The sequence below is a fragment of the Rosa chinensis genome, chromosome 4 (assembly GCF_002994745.2).
Source record: "Rosa chinensis cultivar Old Blush chromosome 4, RchiOBHm-V2, whole genome shotgun sequence".
NCBI classification, from domain to species: domain Eukaryota; kingdom Viridiplantae; phylum Streptophyta; class Magnoliopsida; order Rosales; family Rosaceae; genus Rosa; species Rosa chinensis.
In genome coordinates, this window is record NC_037091.1 from 1,518,009 (window position 1) to 1,531,737 (window position 13,729).

General features: G+C 40.9%; 1 protein-coding gene across 6 annotated transcripts; it reads right to left on the reverse strand.

Moving 5' to 3' along the window:
* Positions 1–8,831: 8,831 nt before the first annotated feature.
* Positions 8,832–12,877, reverse strand: LOC112196415 (protein disulfide isomerase pTAC5, chloroplastic). Of its 6 annotated transcripts, none has more exons than XM_040517355.1 (7): positions 12,303–12,877; positions 11,942–12,037; positions 11,696–11,788; positions 10,360–10,381; positions 10,144–10,263; positions 9,198–9,254; positions 8,832–9,080 (listed from the first exon to the last, which is right to left on the reverse strand). In XM_040517355.1, the coding sequence occupies exons 1-6, from the start codon at positions 12,846–12,848 to the stop codon at positions 9,229–9,231; spliced, it is 903 nt and encodes a 300-aa protein (XP_040373289.1). In that variant the 5' UTR covers positions 12,849–12,877; the 3' UTR covers positions 8,832–9,080; positions 9,198–9,228. The 6 variants fall into 6 exon arrangements, 4 of the variants coding, with proteins under 4 accessions (XP_040373289.1, XP_040373287.1, XP_040373288.1 ...); XM_040517353.1 differs by having other exon boundaries at positions 9,198–9,235; positions 12,303–12,876; XR_005809003.1 differs by having other exon boundaries at positions 8,979–9,080; positions 9,198–9,235; positions 10,360–10,398; positions 12,303–12,876.
* Between the last annotated feature and the right edge of the window lie 852 nt (positions 12,878–13,729).

Here is a 13,729-nt window from a genome sequence, read left to right on the forward strand (position 1 = left end):
TTGGGTCTGCCACATAAGAAAGAGTTAATACAATTGTCATTTATTGACTAAGGCAAATTGCCATTACAAAAGTTCTTGGAAAAATATAAAGGACTAATCTAATCAAAGTCTGTTGCATCCATGTGCACTTCATCTTCAGCTTTGAAGTCCTCTATGGTGAGATTGACATCTCCACCATCTTCTTCTTCTTCTGCAAGGAACACTTCTTGCTCTCTCAGGTCCCTATATGCCCTGTAGCTTGCAGCTAGTTCCTCGCTTGCCTTGCATTGCTTGAACCAATGCTTACTTGATCCACATCGATGACACTCATCATTGCGGTTGCCTCCCTTTAATTGAGGTGCACGTTGCGGGCGTTCCCTAGGAGGGTTGGTGCCACCACCACGACCCATTGAGCCACCATTACGGCTAGGGATACCACGACCCCCTATCCCACGTGTGGCATTACCACCACGTGTATCCGCACCAAACTTGCGGTTTCCTTCCTGGTTAGGGCGGTTATATGGGCTCATATGTCCCTCATGTCCCCCATTCTTAGGGTACCGCTCCTTGCGCCCTCCTTTGGGTGCATTATAATTCGCCTCATGAACGCTCTTAGTTCCAATGGGCCTTGAATTATAATTCCTCACGAGTATGTTATTATGTTTCTCAGCTACAGATATAATATTAATAAGCTGATGGAACCTCGTGATCCGTCCAGCATTGACTTCAGTACGGTATTGCTTTGATACCACAATGGCTGAAACGGGGAAGGTGGAGAGATTTTTCTCAATTAGCTCTTGCTCTGTGACAGGTTGTCCACAAAACCTCAACAAGGACTGTATGCGAAGAGCTTCTGAATTATATTCAGCAACAGACTTGAAGTCAGCAAAGCGCAGATTGTTCCATTGAACCTTCAAGTCAGGGAGGAGGGAATCTTGGACATTGCCAAAGCGCTCTTCTAGCGCTACCCATAGCTCTCTTGCATCCTTGATCGACATATACTCCAATCTGAGTGCCTTATCCATATGGCGTCGCATCAAGATAACTGCTTGAGCATGCTTTGTAGATGTTCGATTGAACTCAATATCCGGGTTAGGTGCCTGGATTATGGGTAATATTCCCTTTGAAGTGAGATGGTTCTCAACATCGGTTACCCAACTGTGGTAATCCGAGCCTGTTGAGTCAAGCATGGGAAAGTCGAGTCTAGGTTCATTCGACATCCTGAAAATAAGAAGAGAAGATAAATTAGTTTTGGAGTTAAACTTCCACGAAAACTAAAATAATAAGATTTCCGAGCTATGCTACCAAGAAATCAATTTCCAAGAATCTCTTTTGGATTAGACCAACAATAATGTTTTAATATGGTCACAATTTGATGCTTACGGACGCTCTTAGTCCAAGCATTGTGAACGCTCTTAGTTCACACGAACACTCTTAGTTCGTTTAATTATGAACACTCTTAGTTCATACGAACACTCTTAGTTCGTTTAATTATGAACACTCTTAGTTCATACGAACACTCTTAGTTCGTTAAGCGTGAATCCCCACAATTCCGCTTTGTTAAATATCAAACTCATTTGGCAACATATATTCCAATATTTGCAGAAAATAAAAGGAATTTAAATATAAGAAAGCAGCAACCTTAATTATAAAAACTTACGTGATTGTTCTTTGATTGAGGACACGCGCGTGTTGGAGCAGGCGTGTTTTTTTTTTCTGGGCTGTTGTTCTTTGGGCTTTTCTCTTTCCCTTTTTTTTTTCTTCTTTCCTTTTTTTTCTCTTTGTTCTTTTTCTGGCCGGCCTAGTCTTCTTCTTTCTTTTCTTTTTTTTTTTCTTTCTTTTCTTTCTTCTGGGCCCACTTTTCCTTTTCTTATTCTGTTTCTTCTTCTTCTTCCACGTTTTCTTCTCTTTCTTCTTCTCTTTCTTCTGGGGCCCACTTCTCCTTTTCTTCTTCTCTTCCTTCTTCTTCCACGTCTTTTCTTTCTTCTTCTGGGTTTTTTCTTCTTTTGACAGCAAGGGTTGCTGCTGCGGGGGCAGACTGCTGGGGCACGGGCTGCAAGTGCTTGGCGGGGTAGCTGCAAGTGCTTGGGCTGCTGGGGGCAGGACGCAGGGAGCAGCAGGAAGTTGCGGCAGGAGGTATGGCAGTGGGCTGCAGGCTTGCGGCAGGAGGCTGCTTGGATCTGCAAGGCGCGGGGATGGTTTAGCAGGCGAGGAGTTGCGCGGGGGCAGTGGGCTGGGATACAGATAGAGATGGAGGCTGGTGATGTGCGCGGCTGGTGTGCAGCGCGGGCTGGCTGGAGGCTGCGGCTGAATTTGTGAGAGAGAGTTTTTAGGTTTTTTCTTTTTCTTTTTGGGCTAGGGTTAGAACTCGTGCTGATAACGTGTTGTAGGAGAATAGAATTGTGTGTTATCATTGATAATAGGAGCCCTTTAAATAGGGAGTTACAAGGTACCAAAAGGTAATAGAATCCGATTACAATTGAATACCTAAAACACATTCCTATTACAACTCTAAACCCTAGTTTGTAGAGGCACACATTATGTCGATATCCTTCAACAGGTGAGACCTTGGCAAGCAAAGGGTATCAGTATTGTGACATTAATATTGTGGCCTGCGGCCTACCAAAGAATGACATGAATATGCCTTCACCTTTGTACAGATTGCAACACAAGTGGAAGCAAGGAAGTCTTAGAAGATCCCAACTTTTAGCTTCAGAATTGTTAAATCTCTGCTACAAGGCTGGCTGAGGACATGGTTGGCAAAATAGGCCTGGGGATTCTTTGCTTATCTTCAGAGAATAATCCAACAGTAGTTCAACAGCTACAGAAGATGCCAAGAAAATTTCTTTTTGGAAGGGTTCATCATTTTTCAATAGCTACAAGGAGCTGATGTGACTAACAATATGCAGTCCATTTTGAAATGCATATATATCACTAGAGTACTGATGGACATGCTATCACTGAATCACCCAAGTTTGCTGCTGAAAGAAGGAAAATGTGGCCAAGATGGGTGACGTTATCTATGGCCTGAGAATCTCAAGCAAGTCATTGGTGTAAATCATATTATTTCAAGCAGGCATCTACACTTGGTTTTAATGGCAAACTGATAAGAGAAGAAGATGCGAGTTTAGCCCTGCTTTGTGGTGAGCATTACATGGTCGAAGTATGTATTGCTACTTCAGTTAGTTTCAAGTAAATGACGCTCTATGCTGTTTTGGTTCCCAACTGTTTTGGCTTGTGAAAAAGCAAAAGGTGTATCAAGAAACAAATCTTGGTGAACAACAGAAGTCAAAGAGTGCTCCTGCTTGGGAGAAGAAACTACAGCAAACGACCAATTGCCATTGGTGGCAAGAATGTCTAATCCTGGCTAGTATGAAACAATTAACAGATTGAAGGCCAACTTGTCGCCTACTTATTTGCTCCACAAATCTACAGGGAGACTGCACAACGCTTCTATTATGCGTCATCAGTTGCTTATGAACTCCACAACTTTATGAGGCTGCCGATGGTTGATGATGCCAGGTCTGTGGTTTTGATCATGTCCCATCATTATTCTGATGCAGCTGTTATGCTCACAATGATAAACCAAAAGTACCTTTTACACAAGTCCAGTCATTGTTCCATTAATTCTCTGATTATGTACTGCTAAAATTAGAACACGGTGGATTGTGAAACGGCGACTGCTCAAAAGTTGTTGTATCTTGCAATGGAAGGTCTCTTCTTTCCTCACAGATTCGAGAGGTGATCAATTGATCATTATCTTACACATACAATATGGAAATATGCTTGCAGCCTCTTCTGAACATGAAGAGATGGAATACCACAATGCAAACACAATTGTATAGTTATCAATCCATAATTATGATGAGCTCCATGCGTCATGTTGGAATTATATGCTTCACTGCTTGTCGAGATAATTGTCGTCGAGATAACAAATCCTCATGACCTAGCTCGTCAAATTTGTTATACAACTTGCATATCAGATAAATTGAGTAGAAAAGAATACTTCAATTCAAGGTTAATTCGATAATTCTATTCATCCCACAATGAGGGTATATATATAAGTACAAAGGAGTAGTCTAACTGTAATAGGAAACAATCTTTCCATAATTACAGGATATCCTAATTAAATAAAATCCTAATTGCATACAGATTTACAGCGATTCTACACTCCCCCTCAAGTTGGTGCATAGATATCTATCATGCCCAACTTGTCAACTGAGCTGTCAAATACCTTCCTGGACACTCATTTAGTAAGAACATCAGCTAATTGCTCCTCTGAGTTTACAAATGGAAAGCGAATAACCTTTCTATCAAGATTTTCTTTAATAAAATGACGGTCAACCTCCACATGCTTTGTTCTATCATGCTGAACTGGATTATGTGCAATCTCAATGGCAGCTGTATTATCACAATGCAAATCCATAGGCTTTTTAAGCTTGTAACCCAGGTCCTTCAAGACATTACGAATCCACAATATTTCACATACTCCATGTGCCATACCTCGGAACTCAGCTTCTGCACTTGATCTGGCAACGACTTTTTGCTTTTTGCTACGCCAAGTGACAAGGTTCCCTCCAACAAAAGTGAAGTACCCAGATGTAGAACGTCTGTCCGTTTTATCACCAGCCCAATCTGCATCTGTGTACCCAACAACTTCCAATTCATCTTTTTTCTGAAACAGTAACCCTTTACCTGGCGCCCTCTTCAAGTACCTCAAAATACGAAATACTGCATCCATATGCTCTTCACTAGGACAATGCATAAATTGACTAACAACACTCACAGCATAAGCAATATCAGGTCTAGTATGTGAAAGATAAATCAACCTTCCTACAAGACGTTGATACCTCCCTTTATCAGTTGGCACTTGACCAGGATAGATAGCAAGTCCGTGATTCATCTCAATGGGTGTCTCGATGGGTCTGCAGTCCAGCATCCCCGTTTCAGCAAGTAAATCAAGAACATATTTCCTCTGTGAAAGTGAAATCCCCTTCTTAGACCTTGCAACTTCAATACCCAAAAAATACTTCAGTTGTCCCAGATCCTTCATTTCAAACTCCTTTGACAAATACTTTTGTAATTCATTTATCTCTTTCGGATCATCCCCTGTAACAATCATGTCATCAACATACACAATAAGAGCTGTAATCTTACCACTCTTGCGCTTGATGAACAAGGTATGGTCAGAATTGCTTTGTCTGTATCCAAAGGCTCTCATGGACTTTGAAAATCTTCCAAACCAAGCTCTTGGAGACTGCTTCAGGCCATACAAAGACTTCTTCAATTTACACACCTTGCCAACGTCACTTAGGTAATTCTTAACACCTGGGGGCACATCCATGTACACTTCTTCTTCCAAATTCCCATTAAGAAATGCATTCTTCACATCAAACTGGTGCAAGGGCCAATCTTTGTTTGCTGCAAGTGAGATTAGAATCCGGATAGTATTAATCTTTGCCACAGGTGAAAAAGTCTCCTCATAATCAATCCCATAGCGTTGTGTATATCCTTTGGCAACCAACCTCGCCTTGTATCTATTAATAGTTCCATCTGCATTAAGCTTCACAGTAAATACCCAACGACATCCTACAGTCTTCTTTCCAACCAGCATAGGTACTAGCTCCCATGTTGCATTCTTTTGAAGAGCTTCCAATTCTTCATTCATTGCCTTTGTCCATTTTGGATCCGCCAATGCATCCTGCACGTTACTAGGAATAGATACAGTAGATAATTGATCAACAACAAGTGCATGTGACCCAGAAATCCTATGGTTAGACATAAAATTAGCTATAGGGTATTTAGCTTTGGCTTTGATATCTGGTTCATATTGTTTCTTAGGAATTCCCTTGGTAACCCTTTGTGATTTCCTAGGTTCGACACTTTCTAACCCAGAAGACTCATTACAGTTTAGGGGTACCTGAGGTGGATCATTCTGACCGGGATCTTCAGTTGGTGATGCAGAAGGGGAAATATCTTGTGTGTGAGCTTCAGATATGTCTTGATTTTGATTCAAACTATCCAAAAAAGTTGTCTCTTCCGTCTCGGAATTCACAACACTCTGTTCGGCAGTTACATTTTCTATTTCGGAATTCGCGACACTTCGTTCGGTAGTCGCATTTTGTTCGGCAGTCACATTTTCTGTTTCGGAATTCTCAACACTTCGTTCAGCAGTCGCATTGTCTATTTCGGAATTTACAATGCTCTGTTCGGCAGTCACATTGTCTATTTCGGAATTTACAATGCTCTGTTCGGCAGTCACATTGTCTGTTTCCGAATTTCTACCTTCAAATCTATCCTCCAAATTTTCCAAGTCTTCAAAGACATCAAAATCAATAATAGAACGAGAACGAGGATTCCCTTCACAACCTCTCTCCCCCTGAAGGGAAGACTGAGAAGCTCCCCCTGAGTAGTAAGGCTCGGATTCACGAAAAGCAACATCAAGAGAGACATGTATAGTGCCAGTAAGAGGATCATAACATCGATAACCCTTCTGGAAGTCAGCATAACCAACAAAGATACACTTACGGGCACATGGATCAAGCTTGCTGCGTTGAGGCTTGGGAATATGAACATAGGCTGTGCACCCAAACACTCGGGGCTCCAAATTAGGCATAGAAGGGATGGTCAAAAGTGTATGAAGCTTCTGATGAGGATTCTGAAACTCAATCACCCGTGAAGGAGTACGGTTGATAAGATATGCTGCTGATTTTACTGCTTCTCCCCAATAGGATCGAGGTACATTCATACCAAACAAGGAAGCACGAACAACTTCCATCAACTGCCTGTTCTTCCGTTCTGCCAAACCATTCTGTTGAGGAGTATAAGAATTGGAGGTTTGATGACGAATTCCATGTGACCGGCAAAACTCAATCATAGGGCCATTCACAAACTCTCCACCATTGTCAGACTGAAACACTCTGATGGATTGTTGATACTGAGTTGCCACCATTTTGTGAAATTCGGTAAACATTCCAAATACATCACTCTTATTCTTCAGTATTGACACCCATGTCATGCGAGTGCAATCATCAATAAACGTTACAAAATACCGAGCTCCAGAAAGAGAAGGAATTTTCGCAGGACCCCAGACATCAGAGTGAATCTTCATAAAAGGAACAGGACTTTTATTAAGACTTGGTGAATATGAAATACGGTGACTCTTGGCCAGTTCGCAGATGTCACAGTGGAAATCCAAATCACTAATAACTGAAAACAATTGAGGTTGCAGCTTCTTAAGATAACGAAAGGATAGATGACCTAAACGGCGATGCCATAACCATCCAGCTTCCTTCGCATTCTCTACCCCGTTGATATGATTAGCATGTCCCAAAAGATGCTTCTGTTTCTTTCCAGTCTCTGTCAAATCCAGATAGTATAATTTCCCCCTTCTAACACCATAACCAAGAATTCGTCGAGTCAGAATGTCTTGAAACACACAGAAAGACGGATAGAAGGTCACAATACATGCAAGAGCTAAAATAACTTGACCAACAGACAAGAGATTATAAGCTAGTGATGGAACAACTAAGACAGATTCAAGGGTTAAGGTATCAGATAAAGCAATAGAACCTTCTCCGGTGACCAGAGTTGGAGTACCATCAGCAGTAGAGACAATGTCTTGAGGGGAACGTCTAAGGTTTTTCACAAGACTTGGGTCATTGGTCATATGGTCAGATGCACCTGTATCAATTATCCATGTATTATTCAAAGTAGCCTTACCCTTCATACCTGACTGCGCTACATTAGCGGAGGCATTGTCGAGATGCTCTTCCTCTGTAGTAGCAATAGCCGCCTTGCCCGGATTCTTTCGCGGTTTCCTGGTGAAGTCCCACCAATCAGGGTAGCCAATCACTTCATAGCACCGCTCCTTGGTATGACCTACTTCCCCACAGACAACACATTTTTTGTTTGCGTATGGGTTTGGTTTGTCATGAGGACGGCGTGGAGAAGGACCTGAGAAGCCTGGAGGAGGACTTGGTCGACGTTGAACGGCCATTGAGGAATTTGGGGTTTGTTTGTTTTGTTTTTTTTAGGTTTGGTTTTTCTAGGGTTTCAAAAATTCAGGGATGGCTTGATTTTAATGGTGGTGGTACGCAGCGGTTTGTGGTGTGATTTGAGATTCAGGATTCAGGATTCAGGATTCAGGATTCAGGATTCAGGATTCAGGATTTAGGATTCAAAGGATGCAGGCAAGTTCAAAGGATTGAACCTGCTCTGATACCAAGTAGAAAAGAATACTTCAATTCAAGGTTAATTCGATAATTCTATTCATCCCACAATGAGGGTATATATATAAGTACAAAGGAGTAGTCTAACTGTAATAGGAAACAATCTTTCCATAATTACAGGATATCCTAATTAAATAAAATCCTAATTGCATACAGATTTACAACGATTCTACAAATTGAGGGTCAGATATGCAAGATCAGCCTGATGTTCTTGGTTCAACTTTAGTTTCCAGTTGATTCTACAGCCAGTCGGTGGCTAAATTACAGAAGTATTACTACAAAGACAAGGGAATGAAAGACATTTTCACTCAATACTATACTCTGACTTCGAGGTCTTGATATAACAATTCCTCCCCCAGAAAATTAATTCAAGGAAGTCGAAACAACAAATTCTTATCAAAGTTTCACCTGTAGAAGGAATTTTTTTTTTTTTTTTTTTTTTTCCAAAAATACAGTTAATATGAATTTTCTGAGTTGCTTTGGTCATCTTTTTAGTAGTTAATATCATTGCAGAAAGCAAAGATGTTAGCACCTTTGCCTTTAACGAAGAGCTATATTGAGTATGCTGTGATGAACAAGTCAGGCAAGTCGGAAGGAGGCTAAGAGATTAAAAGCATACGGTTAATGTGTTGGAAGTTGGCAATTCAGAGATGCCAATACTTTATTATCTCTTCAATTTCAAATTACATTTGCAACTACTGTAATACATGGTGTGTACTACACTAATACATGCACTATAGCATAAAACTGTACATGTACTTCGCCTATATCATATCTAGCTTACTATTTCCCTCCACATACATCGCAAGCTGTAAACCCAAGACCTTCACAATATGGACACTTTGCTCCTTCATCGATCCATTCCAAGAACTGCTATTCAACGAGAATATTAGAAGTATATGGAGAATGCTGGAAAATAAAATGACTAGAACATACTGTGTGTATTTTGCAGTGTTATGTATGCCTCAGTATGTAAAATCCTCTCACCTGTTCCTCGACGTTAGGTTCACCAGTTCCATCACATTCTGCAACAAAGAAATACGGCTAAGCTAATAAGGATATTGACCATTCTAACTTAAAATCGCGAGGTTGCAATTTATCAAAATCAATAAAAAGCAATGGAAAAGTGTAAAATCAGCTTCCACGAATCCAGTATGGGTCAATGGCCTTCAGAATCCAGTTTTTAGGCATTCTGAATGTTCAGGTGTTCAGGCTTTTAAAAACAATACAATGGAACACAAATCAAGCCAAACTCAGCTGTCAATCATTTGAGAAATACAAATCATGCAGCTGGTCCTTCTTGATAGGTTCAGTCACAAATCCAATCAAACTTAAGCAGCCAGAATGTTAGCTGCACAACTTGTGAAAGCAGTGTTGGACTCAAAAGTGTAACTAACTGTTAACCTCAGTTAAGAGAATGTCTATAATTGGCAAACTGCTAGTCAACAACAGTGGAGATTCTGGCCATTCTAAGACTTGCATTGCAGTTGTACCAGTTCCAACAGGAAAAGGAGAGGTTTCCATGGTGATGGGCCCAGTTAAGACCTCAGTTAGATTTTGCTTCAAATACGATTTTTTCAAACACTTCTCCTAAATGAAGTAAGCAAACAGAAAGACTCACAATTGAACTATTGGAAATAGTAAAGATAATCAACTTAGAGCTAAGATTTTTTGGAGGGAAACCCTGAGAAGTGGGGGATCAGTAAGCATGAATGCATTGCGCAACAAGGAGTCGACAGAGGAAAGAAACCAAAGGGTAAATAGCCAACTTGACCCCTGCCTCAACATAGCATAAAAGGAAAGCTTATGTGTACCAATTATTTTCTTTATAATACTGTGAGAACCATTTCTGTGATTCTGTCCCACAGAGAAACCCAAAAAAAAAGAAAAAGAAAAAAAAAGGCTTCTCTTGGATATATTAGACAGTTCGTACCTGTGCACAATAAGCGACCTTCCCCACGGCAAGTAAGGCATGTTGTTGTGGTACCTGTTGTATTGGTTTCACTCCCTTTTTTCTTGTTTAGTCTTGAAGGTTCTTCCCAGCGGTTTTCTCCTAGAAGAAAAACTCTATGGTGAGATTCATCTACCTCTGCAGCATCTTCTTTCAATACTATTTGCTTCACCTCTGAAATTTCTGTTACAGACGTACCTGCAGCTCCATTTGCATCTTCCTGAACAACAAAACCCACTCAATCATAAATAGAATTTCTATACAACTTATCATAAAGTGGTGACGTTGCTAAAGGCCAACCAAGAAAAGAAAAACAATCAGCCAATCACATTCAGCTGTCTTGTAATGATATCTGAAATATGTTACACAACCAATGCCCCCAATCTGTACATCGTTTCACTAGAAAGACATCAAAGAGTCAAATTAATTGAGATATTCCCAAGTAATTATTGCACATAGAATTGACTTCAACAAGTTTTGAGTGTGCTACTATATTGCACTATGTTTGGCATTAGAAAGATGGCACATTCTACATTACAGATATACAATTTACACCTAATGGTACCCATTGAGATGGAAGACTGTGCTGTCCTAGTAGTCTGCTGCCAGTATCAAGATAAACCATTCAGAAACATGCACATAGTACTTGTTCCCAATAGATCAACCACTTTGGGGAAAGCTAAAAATCATTTGAAATCCCAAAAAGTTAGTAAAGTCTATTAATATGATAGGATTATAGCTCAGCGTAGTCCCTTGTTGAAGAGTGGAACTAGATATTTGGGGAAATAATAGATGCAAAACCTAAAGTTTCAGATTATATGATCAAACCTTAAATGTATAAACTGTTTCTCTTGTATTGTTTTTATATGTTATTGCCAGTTGAAGTGGGTGACAATTGGAGTTGTCCCAGATTGGAGAAAAAAGGCTTTGGTTAAGAGGTATGGGACTCCTATTTGCAATTGGTTTAAATAGGAACAGACTTTCACCAAAAAGATCAAGAGAAATAATACAATATATGGGTCATGGGACAACACTCTTGGTTCTGCATGTAGGGTTTACTCCACCTATTATGAAGTGGGACTTGGTTGGATGCTCAAAACTCTATCAGGAGTCAAGAAACCTCATGTAAGTTAGTGGAACACAGCACATTTCTTAATTCAGTATGCCTAGGATAGTGCTCTTGTTTGGCACTGTCGGTTATAAGTAGTTGCAAATTTGCAATGACTGGTAGGAAAAAAAAAAAGGACAAATTCACAAGAAATGTACAACAATGAGTTCTTTGTCCCTAATGAAGCATACTGTTCTCTGTTACCCAAGTGATTGCTTACACTACTACCACATGACTCCACAGGATGATATATTGGAGTTCAGACTCATGTATGCACTGTATCCAATTACAAGCGGTTGATTGTATGTCATATAGGAATCTCAAGGCTATGACAACAGTGTTAACCACGAACCAGATCAGCCTGACAACTAACTAACATGAATACTACAAACAAATGTATCCTGAAACCTCATGATTCCAACATACCTTTGTTTCAACAGCACCCTCAGTTTGTGGGTCAAATAATCTTTCAAGAAGTTCTTCGGTCATTATTCCATCTTCAGGCAAACCTATGGAGGCCTGCCAAACAAGATATTACCAATTGACCCCATGAGATGAATAGTCAAACAGCAAACCAAAAGCAGCTTTAACTAAAAAAGTTCCATTGCAAAAGTTATATTCCAATGGAGAAGTTTAAAACTTTATACTTCATCATAGAAACTTGAATCTTACTTGCCAAGTCTTGACAGCCCGTTCTGTCCCGCTTGAGAAGTTGGAAAATTCCATGTCTTCTTCACCCGAGTAAAATCCTGATTTTAGCAACGCTTCCTGTCCAATATCACCCATTTAGAACAAGTCAGAATGCAACTAGAAAATGAATGAACCACAGAAACCTAAATACAAATAGCTTAACATGGTATACACTATGCACACATTATACACAATACATTTCTAATCCCCAACATCAATTAGCACTACTTAAAGTTTGTGCAACTCAATTCAACCAAACTAGATATTACCATGATAAAAACAGAAGAGAAAAACAGTAAAACAGAAACCCGAAAAAATCAAAACTCGCCTTTCAAAAGCAGACCTGCATTGCTCGAACATGTTCTCCTTCGGAACCCTTTCTCAGAACCTCCTTTGTCTTCTTCTCCTTCCTCACTTCCGAAACAGCGAACACCTCCTTCACCTGATTATGATCTTCCAACTCCAGCGCTCTGGAACTCGACCCCGTCTCGGCAATCTGGTTCTTCTCCTTCAACGACTGCAGCAATCCGGCAATGTTGGCAATAGTCTCCGACGAGGCCCCTGCCTGGAGAGGGTTCTGGAGCTCCAAGGCCTGGAGTTTGAGCTTAAGGTCGGCGATTTCGCGGAGGAGAGAGTCGCGGTCACGCGCCCAGCGTTGCTCTTCGCGGAGCCAGCGCTGTTCCTCTCGCAGCCAGCGCTGCTCTTCGCGGAGCCAGCGGGACTCTTCGGAGGTGGCGTCGTGGTTGGAGTTGGAGTTTGAAGAGAAGCAAATGTGGGGTTTGAAGGAGAGGGATGAGGTGAGAGGGGAGAGGGAGTAGAGGTGGGGTTTGAGGTGGTTCAGACGAGGAGGATGAGGGTGAAGAAAGAGAGTGAGAGACGAAGAAGACATTTGAGAAGAAGAAGAAGAAGAGATGTGTGAAGAGTGAGAGTGGAGTGGATATGAAGTTGTGAATAAATATTGAACGTGTACGTTGAAAACCACACATTTGCCAACATTTGGTAACCGCCATTGCAACCGTCAATATCACTCAACGGTCAATGTCCTTTTCCTGCGGTTAAAGTTACTTATGCTCTTACTTTGGCTTTGGGGAAAATTTTTAAAATATCATTTTATCAATAGAGGCTCCAATGAAGATCTATACATGTCATCATAGGTTACATATTGTAGAATTTTCTCATTTCATTAAAGAAAAGTTGGATGCAAATATGATTGTCTTTCCTTTCATTCCAACGGAGGAACAACTAGTAGACGTACTACTAAAGTTGTGTCTAGCAAGGTGTTTCGTGACCCACTAGGCAAACTGGATGTTTGAGATATTTATGCACCAATTTGATGAGGAGTGTTGACTTGCGAGTCATTAATAGGAGAAAATCTGTGCTTAGTAGTTTCCTTGTAGGAGTACACTTTCTGTATTATACTAACTTGTAGTGTAATCAGATGAATATTATAATATAAGATTGTACATAACCATTTTACACGTTTCTTGAGTAACAAAATTGAATATTCACCCTCACCTTGACAATTAGAGAGAAAGAAAACCCTAGAAAAAACGCTCTCTCTCTAGGACGCCGTTGGCAGCGCTGGTACCTGTCCGGCTGCGCCCCGGCGTTGGCGAAGGCCTCTGGCCTAGCCGGCGAACGAGGTGTGTGGCCGGACAGGTAGATCGTTTGGTGGGCGTGCCTACAGCTCGGTGGATGGGATCGGGAGGTGTACGGCCTTTTCTCTCTCGGTGGACGGGATTGGCTGAGTCGTGGCTGCAGGCTGGGATA